The sequence below is a fragment of the Leptosomus discolor genome, chromosome 1, assembly GCF_034619465.1.
Source record: "Leptosomus discolor isolate bLepDis1 chromosome 1, bLepDis1.hap2, whole genome shotgun sequence".
Lineage (NCBI taxonomy): Eukaryota > Metazoa > Chordata > Aves > Leptosomiformes > Leptosomidae > Leptosomus > Leptosomus discolor.
The window spans coordinates 157,720,689-157,741,235 of NC_141391.1; the positions used below are offsets into that span (position 1 = coordinate 157,720,689).

Here is a 20,547-nt window from a genome sequence, read left to right on the forward strand (position 1 = left end):
GAGGAGCACAGGGTTCAAAAGACACATCCAAAAATATTTACCACCAACCAGCAGACCCACAGCAAAAGTCCTACTGACTGCCTCACCGGAAGAATTCATGTGTGATCAAACTATGTCTGCTCAAATTACTTTTGAATGCTATTTTAATTGTTTCGTGACACAACATCATCTTCTCTGCATCACCGTAAGAAGCACTTTTAACAGATTTCAAGAGACACATGCGACATCAATCCCATTGAATTCAGGTTACACACACACAGAGAAATCCTTTTCATTTCCACAGCTTACCGATGGTTCTTCTGTCTTTCATCCATCCTCCCAACCTTGTCTGGTGTGGCAATCTGACAAAGAAAAATCACAGAACAACCATAAGGTTAGGCCTGCCTAGACCTTATCCTCTTGAGAGAACTCTGCCTTAGAAGGAAGAGATCAGTACAGGGAAGAGGCCCCGTTGCTTGGTCTTTGATGAAACAAGGTTTTGCTCTCATTCTGTTGGTGATTAAAGACAGAAATGAAGATAGATGAGAGTTAACTTTTCCTCCAAAGCATCCAAGTCAGGAGGATTAAATAGGGTTGGACACTGACAGAGATAAGCTCTATCTTAATTCCCACCCTCGTGCCTGCAAATATTTCTTTGTCAAATCTATGGAAATCAAAACCAAATGGGTCCCACCCTAAGAGATGTAAAGACCACTATTTCACCCTGTGGGCAAAGCCAGTCAACACCACAAATCTTGCAACCTGGGGTTGCTTCACGCTTTCACACACTTCTGAAAGAGCAGAACAGCAAGCAGCATAAATGTTCAGAACAAGGGAACAGAAGGCAACAGGATTTCCCACAAGCACCTTTTCTTGCAAAGACATAGAGTTACAGCAGCACTATATCTGTTGTCTAGGCAGCTCCTAAACCCTCCAAATGCCCCAGCTGCTCTCACATCTACAAATCTCTCACAAAACACATCCTGCTTCTGCTTCTTCCTCCAAGTCAGGGAAAGCTCTGGGAGTCTTCTGATTTGGAAAAAGATGTAGAAGCCTTGGGAAGCCCTTACAAAAATTTTGATGTACAGGGAGTAATTTCACCACATCAATGAAAAATGAATACACTTTAGCAATGTGGCATATAAAACTTTCCAATTAACAGATGTGGCTCTAACTTTTATTGACTGAATGACTGTAAATTAATTAATTTAATGACACAGAAAATGTAATTAGTATAATAAATTAGTGTAAAAGTTCATCTGTAGGTGATCCAGGGACTCCCAAAGGAAGAAGGAATGGGTATGGGGAAGATTATAGAGGCACTCACAAATATGCAACTTTTGATGTCAAATGAACTCAAAGTTCAGAGTCCTAAAAAGTCATCTGACTACCTTCTCCCTGAATCTGTCAGCCAGCCCTGTACACATAAAGGGACACTACCAGGCTCAAGCAAACCTTGGTCCTGCCAGTTCAATAGCCTTTCATCCCCCATGGTCAACAAAAGTTTCATTATGACAGGAATGCAGTCTCTCCACAGTAGGAAATCCGAAACAACTTACTGGCTGGAGAAGCTTCTCCTTAAATTCAGGCAATCAACGTTTGGCTTATACCCTTCGGGAAAAGCTATCTGTAATAACTTTTCATGCTTTTTTACATAAATCTGAATTTAATTGTGTGTTTACAGGATGAAGACCAAATCCGCTATCACATTATGCTGGATGAGAAGCTCCTGAAGAACAACCTGCACAACGGCATGCACAAGGAGACCATGCTAGGGTTCTCCTACCAGGTTGGGTTCTTCCTCCACGATGGCCAGGTACCGCTGTCTGCACTTGCTTGAAGAAACAAGTTTCCTGCTTTTTTACTAATCCAGCTTCAACTTTAAATTACTATGCAGTCAAAAGGAGCTGTGCCCCCCCTGTTAGCTTCTGGGACGTAGTAGCACAAAAGTTGTCACTAAAATGCAACCTCTCTCAGACCTGCTTAATCCAAAGTCACCCCTGAAGGGATCTTTGATTGAATTTTATTTCAGTTGTGCCGTTCACATTTGGCATTGCATTTTAGAAGCTGCTGTGGTGGATGTCCATCTCTAGCACTTACAAGCCTGCATCGCAAAGCAGTTATTAATCTGACTTCCAAGAGCTATTAGAAACATGCCTTCAATCATAAAACATTAATTCTGTTTTCTGTGGATTTACTTCACTTTCAATCCTAAGAGCGCAACGCACTGGGCAACAAATATGAGTTGCCTTTCAACACCACTCATGGGAAAATCAAGCACAGCAAGATTAAGTAACACAACCAACTCTGTGGCACAGCCATGAGGGGAAGTCAGTCCACCTTCCCCTATGTCCCAGAGCTCACACTGGGCATAGGCAAAAGAAGACAGAAAGCTTCTCATCAACGCAGTTTCAGCCCCGTTCTTTGCTCTGTCCACTGCAGAGCCCTGGAAAAGCATCTGCTCATGGGGCTGTTGCTGGTGAGGTCATGATGGGCGTGTGGGGTAGCAGCGAGATGATGAAAGTCCTCCTTGAAGGAGCAGCTGCTGGGAGGGTTTCCCTGATGCCCCTCATCCCCCACAGGCAGCACACCCAGCTCTAGGCTTGCTTTAGGCTCCCTCTTCAAACCCTTTACCTTTCCACCCCACGGTGGAAAAAACTGCTCTGCCAAAACTTGTTGCTAAGAAACTTCAGCAGACTGCAAGTCATCTCATGCCCTCCAGTCCAGTGAAGCTGTTAAATGCAGCAAGTGGGACATGAGCAAGTGCTTGAAGTTACTATGTTCATCAGTTTTCCTGAAGTGAGATTTGTACGCTGCTCCTTCTTTCACCTGCTATTCCTCTAGTTACCAGATAGCTACCAAACAACTCTGCTGCTTTCTAGCTGGTTGCATTTCTTTTGCAGCTATTCATAAATGATGCGCCTATAAGCTACACAAATGTTGCAACAGACAAAGGAATTATTCATGGATTGGGAAAGGTCCTGGAAATCCAGAAGAACAGATGTGACATCAATGATACCGTGATCATCGTAAGTGGTTCTGTTCATACAGATGTTTAAAGGCCCATCCAAGAAATCTATAGCCAAACACAGCTAAAATGTGCAGAATACATGACACTATGTCCCAGTAAGGAATGCCCGCATTTTCCACAAAGAATATTCTCACCAGAGTTTTAGCATCTATTATGACAGCTTTGATCCTGTAGTGTGTTGACAGCCTAGATAAAATACAATCAGAGTAGCAATTTCTGAGCTTTAATTTTCAGAAAATAATAACAACACACAATTTCAATACATCTTCTTTGCCAGACCACTTGTTTATAAAGTAAACAGGTGGGAAAAAAATTTCTTTTCATTCTAAGTGTAGATTACAGTACATACATGTGAATGCCTCATACCCTCTGAGTAAAGCATTCTCCCTCTTGTGTTCCTTTTACATATGAAATATAAACTGCTTTACATTCCTCTAAAGAATAGGATGCAATTTCCTCAAACTGGCAGAGAAAGGTTTGCCTTTTCTCCTGAGTCAAATAGGACAGCAAGCAGGCAGCTTACCTCCCTTTTCACAGAGCATGCAACAAACCAGACAAGGAAGAAAAAAATGAGACTTATGCTTCAGTAAAAGCAAATTTAACAGGCATGAACTTTTGCAGCTTAATTCTTTCCCTTGGGGTACAGTCCTATATTTAAGTATATTTCACTCAAGGCTTTCCTCTATCAGGTCCCTTGCGTATAGTCCTTTTTTCCCCCATGGAAATTTATTTTCCCAGCTGTGTTCAAATGCAGCAACATACTCAAACATTCATTTAAGCCTTGCTAAAAGTAAGGATAGTTAGCTAAACAAGAACAGTGTTAAACATTCTGTACTAGGTACAACCTGTATCTAAGCATTTTGCAGAAACTGACCTTGCACGTGCAAATAATTCACACTCACATATAGCACGGGACATACACATGGTATGAGTTTTCCATTTCCAAACTGCCTTTGGCCTTGTGCCACAGGCAAACTGTGTCCAAGCTCAGGATTTGCTTCTTACTGTGCTTTAGATGGGGAGGCCTTTGGGAAGCATTGCTTTAGAAGAGAGAAAAAAAAAATAACCAAAAGAGCTTTCCTTTTCTTTCCCCTTGGAGAAGGCTTCCCATGGGATGTCCCTACAGACCCGCTGGTAGGGATATTGTTCCTTGCTGAGCAGTGCAGCTACCCTTACCACCTTTACCAAAAGGGTTATCCTGACTATGCACCCTGAGGGCTAGGTTTAGAAATATGCCTGGAAATTACACATTGGCTATTAAATAACCTGTCTGTAGCTCTGTACAGTCTGTTAACTACCTTCCATTTGTGTTGCTTAAGGAAAAGTGCAGTATTTGTTCACTCCCATCAAGTTGTCCCCCAGGAACAAAAGAAATAGTAAGTATTTTATCATTAATGCCACCTTTTTTTTTTAATCAAAACTGATCATAGATGCATTCAATCCTGTTTTTAATATCATTGTCTCAGTTTCAGCAAAATTTATTGTTGTTACTTCAGCCTGTTACATACATTGCTTACAGTCAGCAGACTGAATCCACCCTGAGAGCAAGGCAGCAGATTCAAGTGTAGCTTAAAAATAGTTTTATCTTGAAAGACCAATTTCTAGTATGTATTGGGACAACTAAAGACTCCTCAAACTGCAAAGGTTACCTCTCCTATGCAAAACTGAGGGAGTTTTTGTGGAGTGTGCTTGCTCCAGGACGAATTACAGAAGCAACTTTGAGGCCCTCAAATCAGAGATACACAGAAGGACAAACTCAAACTGTCCCCAGCAATATGTTGAGAGTTATGGTCACAAGGAGACTTGGAGACTACAGTGACTTTGGATGCCCAGGTCCAACACATGAGACTGCAGATATTTAGCAGGTCTCTGTCAACCATGGTACAACCTAGAGTTTCTTGGCATCTAAATTTCTCTGGGAAAGACCCTCTGTTGAGATTATATAAACATATTTCCCTTTATTATTTTTTAAATAATTATGCCAGTAGTAGGATTCCAAAGCAGATCACACCCCACCCACCGCATTAAAATAACTGGCTGGTAAAGCCAAATTGAAGTGCTTGTGGGAAAAACTCAAAAACACTAAATTTCCTTTACAATGAAGAGCTGGACAGACCCTTATCTCAGTCTCCTAACAACTGTGCAATGAGACCAACAAGTCCTTTTCAGCAAGTGATCTTTCCCAACTGTTTCAACAACATTTCAACAGGTGTTTTTGCAGAACTTTGGCACTCAGCTTTCCAAGAAAAATTAGGAAGAACGAGAAATTTGTCAGAAAAAAAAAATTTCAAACTTCAGAAAAAATTTCTGTTCAATTCCGAGCAAAGGCAGTATTAGACATCTTTGAAATGCCACAGGGCACTGAGTTAAATTGATCACATGTTCACTAGAAAAAAATTCATTTAGCTAATGCGTTTTTATTTCTAAAAGTATTTCCTTCATTTTCATCATGAATGCATGAATCAGTGCACAGCATGCATAAAGTTGATGTCCTGTTTTTTAAAACATTTGAAAGTAGCTGATCAGTATTACTCAGAAGTACAGCTATTTCTCCAATTTTTTTCAGGCAGGGGAGAAGAAATACTGTGTCCTCTCAGAAAACAACATGAGAACGTACACCATCCAGCTCAGGTGCCAGACAAAGTGTGCTAAAACTGTCATTGTGAGTACACCATTTCTGTTGCAGTAAAAGCCAGGAAACCCCACCCCCAAACTTCACCCTCCTCATGATCCCCATTAAACGCACACAGCATGCCAAGGCAGTCCCTGAATGTATTTATTGGCCTTTACTCTGGATGCAGCAGAGATTGGAAGGGTAAAGGCTGCTGCTAACTGCAGCATAAAAAGGGCTTGGAGCCAGTGAAGTGCAGAGGGAGCACAGGTTTGGGCAGGATAACCCCATGCTTGTCCCTAGCAATCCCATCCACGTTTCCCCGGGGTGGCAGAGGGCACCTGGGTCCCACCAAGAACTTCGGGTGGCAGCCTGAGCCCCAGCGCACTAAGAAGCGTGGCCAGAGACCAGCAGAGCTGAAATGCTGCTAAAAATCGAGATCTCCAGTTCACTTCCACCCAGCAGCAGTCCCAAGAGACGATACCCAGTAGCCCCCTGCTTGCTGCCGTGCTTGTCACCCTGGCCCTCAGCACGGCATTTCTGGGTTTCCAGACGAGAGAGTGCTGCGCGGGTTTCTTCGGGCAGCAGTGCCAGCCCTGCCCAGGGAAAGCAGGGAACGCCTGCTTCGGAAACGGCGTCTGCCTGGATGGCATCAACGGCACAGGCACCTGCGAGTGCGGAGAGGGCTTTGTCGGTACAGCCTGCGAAAGCTGCATTGAAGGCAAATACGGCCGCAACTGCGATCAAGGTACTGAGCAACCCCAAACCACACAGGCACCTTCACCAGTCTTGTCAGATGTCAAAACCTTCCCTTTAGATCTTCTGACCATGTCCATTCTAGATCCTGGAGAGATACATCACTTTCAGGGTAATAGGCCAGTCCTAAAAATATCGTTAACCCCTTTTCTTTCCCCATTATGGTATTTTCTCTCTACTCCCTCATTTGGAGACAGTACCTCCTACTCTGGCATACTACAGGCTTAGAACAGCACCCAGCAAGAATAATTCTCTTTAGCACTGCTTTTTCGTCAATGCTTTCCCATTAAAATATAGTTTCAGTCCCTGTAGTTGGGAGTAAAGGAAAGACAAGCATATTCCAAATTTAGATTTATTCTGTCGGTAGAAGCCAATAGGCACAAGTCAAACCATTTCTTGAAATAGCCTAGAGCAGAAGGTGCCACCAGCAGAAGACACCTGGGCCATCCCCCCTGCTCCTCCTTCACCTCGCTGCCTTGCTGCACACACGCCCTGCCCAGGCGTTTCTTCCCGTCTCTTCCCATAGTGTGTGCTTGTGTCCATGGGAAATGCAGCAGTGGGATCGATGGGGATGGCTCCTGTGAATGTGATGCTGGCTGGAGAGGGGTGACGTGCGAGACCGGTAAGTGTGCTATCCTTTTTTTTTTTTTCCCCTGGGGCAAGAAGTGAGCATTTCAGGAAATGTCAGAACTACAGCCGTGATCAGATTCCCGTGCACTACCAGATACCCAGCAGCTTCCTACATGCAGTGAAATATGGTTGACACTCCTGTGCTATGACAATTAATTATCATCCTAAGAGAGCCAGATGAGATACTACTTGTGAGACTTAAATGCCCTTCTTAGCTAATTCTCTACCCATGTCAATCTTGCATCTGTCCCAGAAGAATATCCCATTATTTAAGATTATGCATTTCACAGAGCAGAGTTACCTAGCACATTTTGATCCTCAGATCAAAAGCTTCTCAAGTGCTTCAATACAGTGATTTAGCTATACAACACTGGATATTAAATTATGATCCTGTTAATACAATAAAAATTAATTAGCAAAGAAATAATTTTGTGTTGGTTTAATACAGCTCCTATAGCCGATAAAACTATATTTTCACAAGACATAAGATGTATTAAATAACTATGTCAGAACTCTACACACAATAATGTAAAATGAAAAAATGGCACAAGCACATTAATAATAGCATTTAATATGAGTTTTAAATTTGCTCAGGGAAAAAATGGAAATGAAATTAACTTTGTAGTTAGAGTTGCTCTATCTAAGCAAATTTTGGTTCTTTGTAAAATCTGCACTTATGCAATTAAACAGGTAATGTGCAAAACTCACCAGGCTAAATACAGATAAATGACAACAGGTGAAAAGCTTTCCTGGCAATATGTTGACATGCCTCTTCCTCACAACTGAATTTAAGTGGTACACACTGACCTATAAAGATGGAGTCTTTATACAGACTGAGTGTGCAGTCATCTGGTGCAGAACTCAGATGCCATCTCTGCATGGTGGGAACAAAAGACTGGGAAACTAGAAGGATGTTGACCCAGAACGTTCTGATTCCCATTTCATTATTTTTGTTTTCCTCTTGCAGAAATCAAAGACGATGCATGTAACGCCTCATGCCATACCAGTGCTAAGTATGTATGAAATCCACTTATTTGGAGGAGAGGGGAGAAAAAGGGGATCTCTTGCACAGCAAAAAGCATAGGCCATCTTACTCTTTATGAAGACTTCTCGGCAGCATTGATAACACTGATGTTTTCTGCCACACAGATGAGGAGCAGTGTTAATTTACTATTTTCAGTGATGAGGCCAAAAAGTTCAAAATGTGTATGTTAAAAGGGGGAACAAATGGGGTTTTGTGGGGACAGGAAAAAAAAAAGAAAGAAAGAAAAAAAGGGGGGGGGGGGGGCGGGGGGGGGGCAAGACATCCTACCATGCAGTGTACGAAGAAATGGAGCCTGCAGCACTAAAGAGAACAGGAAGCCAGGGCAAGACTGATCTCAAAGGTGGGTTTCTGAGGTGGGCTTTGTCTGCTGCTCCTATTTGCCCCAACCACCACCACACACATAACTGAGGAATGCCATAGACATTAAGGGCTTCACCAGAGAGCTGCATTTGACAAGAAACAGGTCTCCTCATCACATTGAAATATTAAAAAGAAAAAAATGGTCTCAGCAGTCCCAGCACCAATACTGAGACATGAACTAGTTTCCAAAAGAGCAAGTCACCCCCATTGAAGTGCACCCGCTCCCCCATCATTGACCAAACAGCAAGATTTAAAAAACAAGGAAAGGTAGCTAGGAAGACTCCTCGTTTTCAGCCACAGTGCTTCTGTAGGAGCAGAGAAACCAGAGGGGCAAACCTCCTTTTTCCCAGATGTAGATCATTCTCTGCCCTGTGTGTTTGTGAACCGCACTTCACAGCAGTGGTGTTTGACCATGCCTTTTTGGCAAAACTCCGCTCTCAAATTTGCTGAGCAGGATCCCACACATTCTAGCATCAAGACTGTTTCTAACAGAAGCAGCAGACTGTTCTTCTCTTGAGCCTTATTCATCCACTCCTCTACCTCTGTAGGTACAAGGATAAGTACAGGCATGGCAGCAGTGGGTGGGAGAAGGACAGGACTGTGCTGGCTGTGTTGTGACATTGTCCCTGGGTGACAGCAAGGAGCAATCCCTGTATTATACAGGGCTCATGGGACAGTAAAACCATGCTTGCATACAGAAAGCCAAACTGTTCAAAAAAAAAAAACCAACAAACTTGAGCCCAGAGGACTCAGACAGCTGTCTCCCACTCCTGCACATCAGTTCTGCTGCATCCCTCAACAAATTGTGTGGACACAAACAAGAATCTGCACAGTTTTTGGGTGAGCAGTCATGTAGCTTGAGGAGTCCTGCATGAGAAAACAGGACACTTAATGATCAAAGCAAGCACTTTTAATACATCCAATATGCATTTGGAATGCTTGGTCCAACTAAGTTCACTTTTATGGTTGTAAATAGAACATGTATGGTTAAATGCCTCATTATTTCTATGTGACATTATCTTCGGAACAACGCACAAAAACAAGGTCTGCACAGAAGACCTGACTACTTCTTTTTCTTGCATTTGTTTGAGGTTTTTTTAAATGTCGTCTCCCTCCTTTTACTTCTTTAGCTGCCTTCTCCTATCAAATGGCACTGCCTATTGCAAGTGTGCAGCCGGGTTTGAGGGGAACGGGACGTTCTGCACAGGCAAGTGGACTTTGTTTCTCCCCTCTTGAAAAAAAAAAAACCAACAAAAACCAAACAACAATGTTTGAAGCACTCTGTGGTCATGGTGGAGCTGGTGAGAGATGAGCACTTCCCTATGCACCAGTTAAAGAACAGGAATTGCTGCCAGTTCACTCAAAATGAGTAAGAGCCCAACAGTTGTGGATTCATAGCAAACAAAGGGCTCAAAATCTCCAAGCTGCAAGGCACTGTGCTAAGGGATACCAGAGAAAAGGGAACACGCCGTGTCAAGCCCAGGCCCCACTGTTTGCAGAGTAATGAAACCTGGATTATGACTTTTGCTCTTTTTCCCAACAAAGCCCAGCAAAGAGAGGCCAGTTCCGGGTACAATAGCACTTCCAGCTATTGGAAGCTGGATAGCTCTACCGTTTCCTCAGCTTTTTGAACTTGCACAGGTTTCCAGGGTGGTAAAATCAACTTATTTAGATCAGAGAGATCTGAAAGACCCTTAGAAAGGGGGCAATAGCAGCTTATCCTAAGTGTCTCTCCAAGAGTCTGGGATACCCAGACTTATGAAATACACTGCTTCCAGCTACACGATTGTAATTAATTTTACAGTTGTTTTACTTAATCCTTAACTGATTAAAATACTAATGCTTTTGGGAACAGAAGCATATTTGTCCACTCACAATGGCTGGCAGGGTCCTAATCCAAGATTTTAGCACTCTTACTCTGGCTGCTTTCATTTTCACTTGTGGCACAAATCAATCAAATCCATTGTAATTTACTGGTGGGAAATTCCCCATGTGCAGGAAGAGCTGGGTGACACAGGTCACCCATAGTGGCTCTGCACTCACCCTTATTCCCTTATACAGGATTCCTGGGCAAAACCAGCTACAGGGCAAGTCATCTCCCCCGTCTGGCTGTTACAGTTGCTGAAACAATGATTTGAAGTCATTTAAGGCAAAAACTAAAACAATGTTTGAGCTGATTTAATTGAGGATCAGAAAAGGCTCCCTCCCTGCTCTCAGGGTAACCCAAGTAAACTCTATTTGCGAGCCTCTGACTCACCCAGATTTGGAGAAAAGGCACAAGTATCCATCTGAATAACAAGCAGAACTGTTTGTCACAGGAGGGCTGGGTGGTATTACACTCTAGACCTCCTGCAAGAGAAGGCACGATCTGTGCAGAAAAAGGCCGGCTAAGGGAAAGCTTCAAATGGCCATTTAATCTAGAGAAGAACATGAAGGTCCCTTTCTTGATGTTTGGTTGGAACAGGCAGAATCAGAAGATGGAAAGTTACTGAAAGTCAGTCCTGGATGAATTCTTATCTTCCAGACTAGAAGCGTCTTCTCAGCTTTCCCTCTTGTAATCAGTAAGATGTATTAAATATCTGGCACTAATGAAGCCTATGGCCTCTTAAATCAGAAAGATTCTGTGTTCAGAAAATGTTAGCCAATCCCTTTAAAACAGAGTGACAGCTTAACCTGAAAAGCAAAAAGCTGTTTAAGCACATTGGTTTAATCTGTGTTGTTGTCACTGTTCAGCTATTGATGCTTGCAAGACCAGCAACGGTGGCTGTTCTGACAAGGCAGAGTGCAGAAGAACAACGCCTGGCAATAGAGCATGCGTCTGCAATGCTGGGTACACAGGAGATGGAATAGTCTGCATTGGTAAGCATTAGCAATGTCTCATATATCACACAGAGGAAAATTACAGGAGTGAGTTTTCCTGTAGATGGAAGATCCTTCTTCCACTATGACACAGAAGTGCAGTTTCCTGATACTATAGCTCCTGATGCCAAAGGCGTTTCTACCTGCCACATGTTTGACGCTACTTGGCAAACCACACAACTACAGCAGTGTGCTGTGACACCAAAGCTTGTTAAAAAAGATCTACCTCTCAACAAGGATATGCCCATCTTCAGCATCTTGATACACTCTTACTCCTCTGACCATTGCAAACTTAAAGACTTTTAGACACTGCTGTACCATACCTCCCTACGCATAGTTTTAGAAATACCGATGGCAGTTTTAACTTTCACCAAGACAACCACAAGACCTAGACTGAGGTATTAAGCAAATGACAGAACGAGTTTCATTGATTCACAGCTGTCATGAATCTGCATTCCTGGGATGCTTTACTTAAAATTCTCCTGGTTTAGGTTTTCACAAGTCACTATTTTTATTATACTGTTTCTGTTTTATAAAGAAATCAACCCTTGTCTGGAAAGCAACGGTGGGTGTGACAGAAATGCAGAATGCACACAGACTGGACCCAATCAAGTGAGTACCTTGTCACTGCAGATAAATAAATCTGGCCAACTGTTTATACTTGGGTGGAGAAAGATTTCCCCATCTCAACTTAGTTTTTAAATGGAAAAATGGATTTCATAACAAAAATTCTTAAAAGCATATGCTTCCCTCAAAGGTATTTGAGAGGGAGTGTGGACAAACATGAGAAAATGAATTTCAGTAAAAGAAACCCAAAACTGCAGAGGAAAGCAATGTTTTGCTGTTTCAAGCAGTTGGTTTTCTCATTTGGGAGGTTTTGATGTGAAAACCTGTCAGTTTGAAAGTATTGCCAGATAATGTTTCTTTCATTGTTATAGAAACTGTCCATGGAAAAATTCCATTTCGGACTAGTCCTTCTCCCAGCATAGCTCGAAAGCATTCACAAGGAAACAAAACAGCCCAAATCATAATTCTCATACAGGGATTACAGTGTACAGCATCCACTCACTCCTCTGCTGTTCTGCATCTCCCATGCACAAGTACCCCATATTGTCCAAAGAAAAAGAAGCATGAAAGGACAAGGGGGGAAAGGAGAAACAAACTGGCCTAAGCAATCAGGTGACACAGATTAACGTTTCTATTTTTATAATGGTTTCAGAAGTTGTTCAACATCCTGATTGCAGCACTACTTATGATCCCCCTATAGCTTCGTATTGGTTGTCGGCAGGACTGTAATCCTCCCGCAGGCACTGCACAACAGTATTTCGTCAGGAGTAAAGGAGGAAACAGCAACCAGGAGTCAGAGGCCACCTCCTGCCTCCCAGTTGTCCAGGGACAGGAGGGCAAATAACCCCATCAGCCCTTTTTGCCAGTCTTTGCCTTGATTGTCATTTGCAAGTCAGTACATTTCTGGTGGGAGCACAGAGCCACTTAACTCTTTCCCCATCCCTCTAGACAAGATGGGTGAGGGCTATTTTCTTCCATACACCCTCACTGATGATAGAAATAGTAGCTACAACATGGAAATGTATTTAACAGCAGAGCAATAACCACCTCAACTACAAAATCCCAGCGCTGCAGAGTCAAACTTGTAGGACAGAAATGCATCTGCTTTCTGTAGGGCTTTCAGTCATCTAGGTACATAAACCCCTGCTATTGCACTGCCTAGCAGTTTTATTCCTGCTGTAGAAATCTCCTTGAATTTTCAATCTCATACATATCAAATGTGAACTCTAAATTGAGAACCATTGAGCAGTAAATTGGAGAGGAAGATAAGACATTTCTTTGCCACTATGCTAATTTTTATCCTTGTGATAACTGCAAGTGTAACACAGAGTAATCATGATGTAAGTGTTAAAAGCATTACCGCTGCACGGGAAGCTGTCAGTAACACCAGGACATAACTCCAAGTGTGTTTTGAAGATATGTTTCATCACCCAAAAAAAAAAAAAAAAAAAAGTGAAGGGAAGAGAAGAGAGGGGAATACCAACCTATGCAAATAAACTGAGGGAAGCAAATCAGAGTTTTAGTGTTTTGCCAGCAAGATGAGCATGCGCAGATGTCAAAGGGGTCATTTCAAATGACCAGGACAGCAGAGGAGAGATGAGATGGATAGGCAGCGAAAGGGCAGATAGAGACTCTTGGAAATTGCTGTTTCACAGTCTCAGTCTCTAGTTTCTTAGGCAGCATGAACAACTAAGTGTGCTTAAAAAAAAAAAAAAATTTTCAAACATCTTTCCGTGTGTGCATGTTTTCTGTTTTTGCTTTGTAGGCAGTATGTAATTGCTTGAAGGGATACTCTGGAGATGGCAAAAAATGCACGTATATCAGTCTGTGTTCACAAGTAAGTATCCATTTAAGGGGAGTATTTAAGGTCTGGTTGTAATCATTACACTTTTGGGTTTTGTATGCATTCAAAACTAAGTCAGATATCCCCAGAGCCAACTTACATTAGTTTAGCTAATTTTTTAAATGTGCTTCGTTCAGTACATGCTTTAGTGCTGTCGCTAATTTAGAAACTAAGTATGCAGTAAGGGCTTTTCCTGGACCACAGCCTGGACATAACACAAGTGAGGGCTCGAATTCATCACTTAGTCTTAAAAAAACACTTCAAATCAGATCTAGAGGAACAGACCCTAGTCTGTAATGGTAAAACGTAAGTCATACCTTCTCAGCAAATTTTTTGTCTCTGCTAAAGTTTATATAAAAAGCCAGTATCTAATTTTGTGTTTAGGACACAGAGGGTTTACCAACATTTCAATGACTATTAAAAAAAAAAAAAAAAAAAGGCAGTTTCTAGGCAAGACAATTGAAGAGCTTAGTTCAAATTATAAGAAAGTGAAATGTGATCTACTACATGTTACCTGTAATGACAAAAAAAATAATCTACTGTTCAGGTTGTTGATGCTCAGGGCCCACTTCTAGCTGTTCTAGGAGCCAGGTAATTGGGAACCAAAGAGATTAGTCTGCAGTAGATCAAAACACGTATTTATTTTTAGTATTCTCTTGTCATTAAGTCCTCCAGTGTGATTTGGGACCATATCTCTGCAGCCCAAAGAGGAGAAACAATCAATTGTCAGCATACACATCACCTTCTCGGTCTGAAATATTTCTAGCCTAATCAGAGTATCAAGTCCTCACATTGCTGTATCATTATCAGTGAAATCCATGTTGGGGCAAAGAGAAGTTCAAGGGCCTGGGCTCCCTGGAGTAGATGTTTCCAGCGGAGGTCCCAGCCTGCAGGCTCACCTAGAGCAGAGCTGCCATGGGGCAAGTCAAAGAACAGAGCCCCACAGCCACGTGTAGGCTGCATCCCAAACATCCTTGTGGATGCATAATACAGAACAGCAACACTGCAAGCTGCAGCAGCGGTGGCTTAGTGAATAGGGAAACAGAGGAGATGAGATGGTGGATGGGAGAACAGGAGGCCTCTTTTGATAGGGAAGTTAAAATAAAATAAATAATTTTTTTTAAAAAAAAAGCATTCTCCACATCAACCATTTCCCTTCATTCCTTCCACAACACACAACATAGGGCTTCCTGTGGCATTCCTCGTTTTGTCCCTCACTTATCACTGCAGGCTGAGAATCAGCCACATTTGTTTTGCACGAGCTAGCTAGCTCACATACTGCAAGCCACATATTTGCAAGCAATGTGCTTCTCTGCACCAGCACATTGCTCTGCTTCTTGGCAAACTGCAGCAGGGACACATGCACTCTCCTGCGCACACTAATCCTTTGTGCTCTGAGCGCAGTGACAATAATTCTCACCCTCCCAGCCTGGCCTGTCAGCAGAGTTTCTCTAACCTTGAAGGGCTGCAGAGGTGAAAGAGCAAGAGCAAAAACAGAAGCTGGAGGAAGGGGAGCTCAAAGTTATGACCTACTGCTTCCTATGATTTTTGTACGCTTTCACCTTTTCCTATGCCTTGTTCCAGCAACTTTGCTTCCAATTGGCTAATTATGCATACTAAAAAAAAAAAAAATAAAAAAATATTGTCTTGAGAAATCTTTCTGCCAGACCAGAGGCTAATCTGGCTTCACTTCGGCAAAGCTTCATGGAAAGCTATGATAAACCAAACACTGCCAAGAGTCCACCTACAGCTAGCCAAATAAATAGCAAGTTCACCCAAATCCACTACTCACTATGGAACATCAAGTCAGGCCCCACTGGCAGCTCCCAAAGGAGCTTCTGCTCCCACTCACAGCCCATGGGAAATGAGCCCCAAGATGACCAGCAACAGATAAGACACCATGAAACAAGCACAAGGAAAGAAAATGAGATGACTTCTCAATTTTTCCTGATTTGTTCTTAAGTCCAGGATAGAAACTGATTTGCAAACTGAGGTGCTAACTGGGGAGCACCTACTTGTGACTGGACAGAGCTCTGAACCCCAGCATGCTGCCCCTGGACAAGGAACATCTCCCCTTAGCACAGATTGCTTCCTGAAGGCAGGCGGCCATGTGCGGTCCATCACCGCTGCTCCAAGCCTTAGGTCACACTGGTGGTGCACCCCAGGGCAGACAGATGTTTTAGAGGAGAGCTCATGTGGCAGGTCCCTGTTGCCGCTGGCCTGGGCCATCAGACAAAGAACAGTAGGCAGTCCTGTGCTAATGCTCCTCCAGAAATCCAGGCTCCTAGCACCGTAAAAGTGATTCAGAGGTATAAATAGTTCCCTTTAGTCTTAGTCAACGTTGCCTTGCCAAAGCAGCTAAGACTCATCACCAAGGTCCAGAATGAAACCTGTCTGGAAACCTGTTGGATCCTTATCACACCATGAACTGAAGATACAAGGAGGGAATTAAAACTACATCCTCTGCATGAAAGCAGAGGTACTTCTCATGAACCTTAAATGCTCTTTACTGTTTGCAAGAAAGTCTATACTGTCAGAAGTTCCAGTAAATTCTGGTTTCAAAAAGCTGTTTGGATTAAGTCTTTCTAAGGTATATACACTGGGGGGAAAAAAGTGGCAAACTAGAATTGTTCCATACACCTGGCAATGAAGGAATTAAATATTTTAAATTTTGGTCTTACAAGAATAATGGAGGCTGCAGTGAATTTGCCATCTGTAATGACACCGAGCTGACAGAAAGGACCTGCACCTGCAAACGTAACTATGTTGGGGATGGATTTAAGTGCCGAGGCAATATCTTCCAGGTAAAGTGCTGCATGTGCTTGCAGTCCCTTATTTTCCTTTAGACAGTTATTTAATATAATGGTTGTTACTTGAAACATGACAATTGTTTTCTTGAAAAAACTAGTAAATCTACCCTTAGAATTTGAAGTGAAGTAATCCCAATCCAAGAAACCAGGAATGAGACCAGGATGCTGCAAGATAACCTCACCTGCCTAAATAAAACAAAAACCCCACACCACAACTGATGGACAATCTTTATGACTGCAGTACTAAGGAGCTAATACTAGTATTTTTAGATTTTAAAGAAGCCTGTTGTCAGATAGAGCAAGGTAAGAAAAGAACAGGAGCAATGCAGATGGGCAGCATTTATTCCAAGCCACGTTCTCTTTCTTTTCCAAGTACTGCATTTGTTTGTACTCCACAGATGTTGCCCCATGTTTGCAGCACTGTTACAAAGTCTTGTTCTTGCTTGCAGGAGCTTCTCAGGGACTCTAACACATCTAGGTTTTATTTCTACTTAGAGGTAAGAAAAGATCAAGTACTTTTTTTTTTTTTTTTTTTGAGGGGGTGGGGAAAGGTGTGGCATAAATACCACTCTTCTTCCACCCCTGCTGCATTTCCAAACTGCAATGCTGTTTTCAGCTGCCACTCAGAAACATCGCAGGCTGCTGCTGTGTGTTGCTGGAAAGCCAACATGCACCACCAGTTCTCACTGCTTTTTGGAGACTGGCGGTAGTAATTCTCCATTTACCCCAAGCCTCAAGGCAGCACAGATCTGTATACTGGCCTGCTAGTCCAAAGACTCACGTTCCATCTTTGGTTGTGCTACCAAGGTTAAACTGATTTCTTCCTCTCACTTCAGCAGAGCTCTTCTCTTATTTTAGTTTATCAGTGGCCATTCCAAAGTGCCTGCAGTACCCCAGCTCCATTTGTCCCTCTAACAGTAATTAATCTACTCTTAGGTACAAGCAACCACGTATATCAGCTAAATGCATGTACAAACATATGCGTATATCCACTCTCGGCTGTCTCCAGATGAAAGGGTTTATCCGTCTTCCCTTGCCCAGGAGGAAAATAACCCCCTTCCACCCTCTCTACACTTGGTTGAGAGCTTTCCCTCTTCTCCTGTTCATTATTGCAGAGGAAACTGAGACTTGGCTATAAACTGCTATCTTCTGTTTGATACCCATGGGCAGTGGTGGGAAGGAAAGTCCACACCATACAAGACTTCCTTTCACCCTTGTGTTGCAGGGAAGGGAACACAACATGCAACAGGGCTGCAGGCACCACTTCCCAATGAGCAGGGCTGTCCCCATCGCTGCGTGATGTTACGTGCATTAACTCATTACTGCTTTGTCCTCTTAAATTTGGCAGGCCTCGTCTGTCAGAGATATTGCAGGCCCTGGACCTTTCACTCTGTTTGTACCTCACACAGACATACTAAACAGAGACCCACGAGTAAGTAAGAAGGCCAGAAGTTTTTGGTGAGCTGGACATGACTTTTCGGACTCAGATGCCTTGCTGAACTGCTTCTCAACTCCTCCACTTTCTCTGCAGGTCAAGGACTGGATTGCCAGTGGAACAATGGCTCAAGTCCTCCGGTACCATATGGTGGGTTGTGCCAGTCTGTTGTACAGCGACCTGACGACAATCTCCAACATCACCTCTCTCCAAGGGGACCCAATACACATCAACTACTCTCAGGTAACAGAGCATGAAGAGGCAGGGGACAGAATAACAAAACTGTCTGCTCTCATTCAACTTTTTTTAAAAACATTAATGGTTCCCTTTCCTCCTCTAATGCACAAAAATAAACGGCATTAACAAAAGACTGCCCATTCAGCTGAAGTGTTCAGAACTTATCTACTATGTGCAGAGTGGAGTTGTAGAACCCTTGCTTTGACACAAGTTATTTAATCCTCAGACTCTGGTTTTATGAGCATGGTGAGAGTCTGAAAAAGAAAAGGGCAACTCATTAAAACTGAAGCTACTCTTTGCTGCAAAGAAAAAATGATCTGGGCTTACTGTATCAAAGAAATTTGGCATTAGCTTCACCCACTCACAAGGTTACACAGAAAATATGTTTTTGTTGCATTTCCAGAATTCGCTGGTTTTGAACAACAAAGCTGAAATTATACTCAGTGATGCTGTTGGCACAAATGGCGTGATCCATGTCATAAACCAAATTCTGGTCCCATCACATATGCAGGATTTGCCCCTTAAGAAGGTATGTGCAGCTCATCGCCATTCTCATCCCGGGGGCTTTTCCACAGCTACTGTTAGATATGTAAATCATGTAAGTCACAAAAAAACACCAATGTTACTAAAAAGACCTTATACAAACATTGTTTGACACTGCTGAATAAGCTAAATGTTATATTTATAATTCATTCAGGAATTACAGTTATACTGAGAACAGTATAAGAGGACTTCTATGCAGGGCTTTTACAGAGGCATTGATTTCATAATGAGAAGTGACTTACAGGGTGAAGCAAGCTAATACCTGCTTTTTAAATACCCATATAATGTATTTATTAGATACATTACTAAATATGCCTTTCTTCGTAGGAAAGCCTTAAAATTGTTGCAGCCAAACATGGATACATCCTGTTCAGCAGTTTGCTAGAGGTAAGGACACAAGAGACAGCAGCTATTGGGCAAGGGTTTAAAACACTTTTTCTTAAAGACAAGAGCACTGACATGGCACATGGAATCACCAGTAGGATGGTGTTCAGTGGAGCCAGAGAGCTCACAACACAGTAGACAACCCTGGTCACCACGTGGTCCTTCTCCCACAGAGGTGAGGGAATATCAAGCAGACCCGTAGCCACCTTTCCCCTCCCCACTCAGCTCTGTCCTACCATATGTCAAACTATGTGGCCAAGGTTTGACCCAAGAATGACTTTTTGAGCCCAAAGCTGGGCCATCAGCCTGGTTTCAGTGGGCAGCCTTGGGTAATGAAGCACTTCTGAGAATTCAGTCATGTAACTCATCTTGGGCACCTCAACTTAGGCATCTGTTTTTTAAAGTCAGATGTTCACAGGCTGGTGACTAGGCAGCCCACAGACCACTGCATCCCAGTTACATCAGGCATTGACTCCTGTAGGGTCAATTTCATTTGTGATAGAGCATTAATCCTCCACCCCAATTTTTGGTATGTTGCAGAAAAACAACCTGCTTGGGCTGATCAACGATCCTATTCACAAACCCGTCACACTCTTCTGGCCCACAGACGCAGCTATCCGTGGGCTGCCACAGGAGCAGCAGGACTTCCTCTTCAAGAAATCCAACACAGACAAACTGGTGCAGTACCTCAAATTCCACATCGTCCGTGACGCTGCAGTAAGCCCTTGTTTTTTAGGAGTATTGCCAAGACCAAGTCATTCAAGCCCAGATATATGCACCTCCTCTCTTTCCTTCCCAGGTGTTGGCCTACCAGCTACCCACATCCACCTCAATGAAGACCCTGCAAGGCTCCAACCTCAGCATTAGTTGTGGGGATAACAGGGAGATTGTAAGTGTTCACTCTGCTAGCGCACTTACCCCTTGCCCTCTGCTGCAGGATCCTCTAATGCAGACCCCACTGTGCCTGTGCACAGCCCCCAGAAAGGGTCCATGATGTCAAAACTCAGTTGATCTTCATCAGCCTGTGCCAACAGCCACAAAACCAGGGCAGCCACTCCAACAGATTCAGCAGCCTAGGTAGTTTGTAAGAGCTGGAGCTGTCATTTTCCCTGTTGTAAGATACTATTTGTTCAAAATAGCTCTCAGTTACCTCAAAATTGAAATATCAGCACATCTTAACTGCTCCTATAATGAAATACACAATGGAAAACTATTAAGATGAACCTGGCTTTGGCAGAAACCCCATGAATGTAGCATCTGCATTCAAACTCTGGTTTGTAAGCACTTGCAAGCCGAGATTTCAGGCATGGACACAGCCTGTTAAGCCAGAACAATGGCATATTTTTTTTTCCAAATGTACCAAATCATGCTCAAATAAATCCTGGCAAGCATCTGCCTCTGAAAATATGGCTAAGCCTAAACATGCATAAGGTAAACTTGTGGACATCAGGCTGGCA

The 20,547-nt window shown here is 42.9% G+C and overlaps 1 protein-coding gene across 1 annotated transcript in view; it reads left to right on the forward strand.

Annotated features, from left to right (window-relative positions):
- The window catches only part of STAB2 (stabilin 2), an 87,430-nt gene that overhangs the window by 47,983 nt on the left and 18,900 nt on the right, over positions 1-20,547 (forward strand). The window contains exons 34-52 of the mRNA XM_086468242.1: positions 1,664-1,795; positions 2,883-3,008; positions 4,330-4,386; positions 5,577-5,672; positions 6,174-6,369; positions 6,904-6,999; positions 7,975-8,020; positions 9,543-9,619; positions 11,146-11,271; positions 11,810-11,883; positions 13,604-13,675; positions 16,366-16,485; positions 16,941-16,988; positions 17,840-17,923; positions 18,023-18,169; positions 18,567-18,692; positions 19,034-19,093; positions 19,631-19,807; positions 19,890-19,979. Coding sequence (XP_086324368.1) covers positions 1,664-1,795; positions 2,883-3,008; positions 4,330-4,386; positions 5,577-5,672; positions 6,174-6,369; positions 6,904-6,999; positions 7,975-8,020; positions 9,543-9,619; positions 11,146-11,271; positions 11,810-11,883; positions 13,604-13,675; positions 16,366-16,485; positions 16,941-16,988; positions 17,840-17,923; positions 18,023-18,169; positions 18,567-18,692; positions 19,034-19,093; positions 19,631-19,807; positions 19,890-19,979 — 1,950 coding nt within the window. The remainder of the gene's footprint in view (positions 1-1,663; positions 1,796-2,882; positions 3,009-4,329; positions 4,387-5,576; positions 5,673-6,173; positions 6,370-6,903; positions 7,000-7,974; positions 8,021-9,542; positions 9,620-11,145; positions 11,272-11,809; positions 11,884-13,603; positions 13,676-16,365; positions 16,486-16,940; positions 16,989-17,839; positions 17,924-18,022; positions 18,170-18,566; positions 18,693-19,033; positions 19,094-19,630; positions 19,808-19,889; positions 19,980-20,547) is intronic.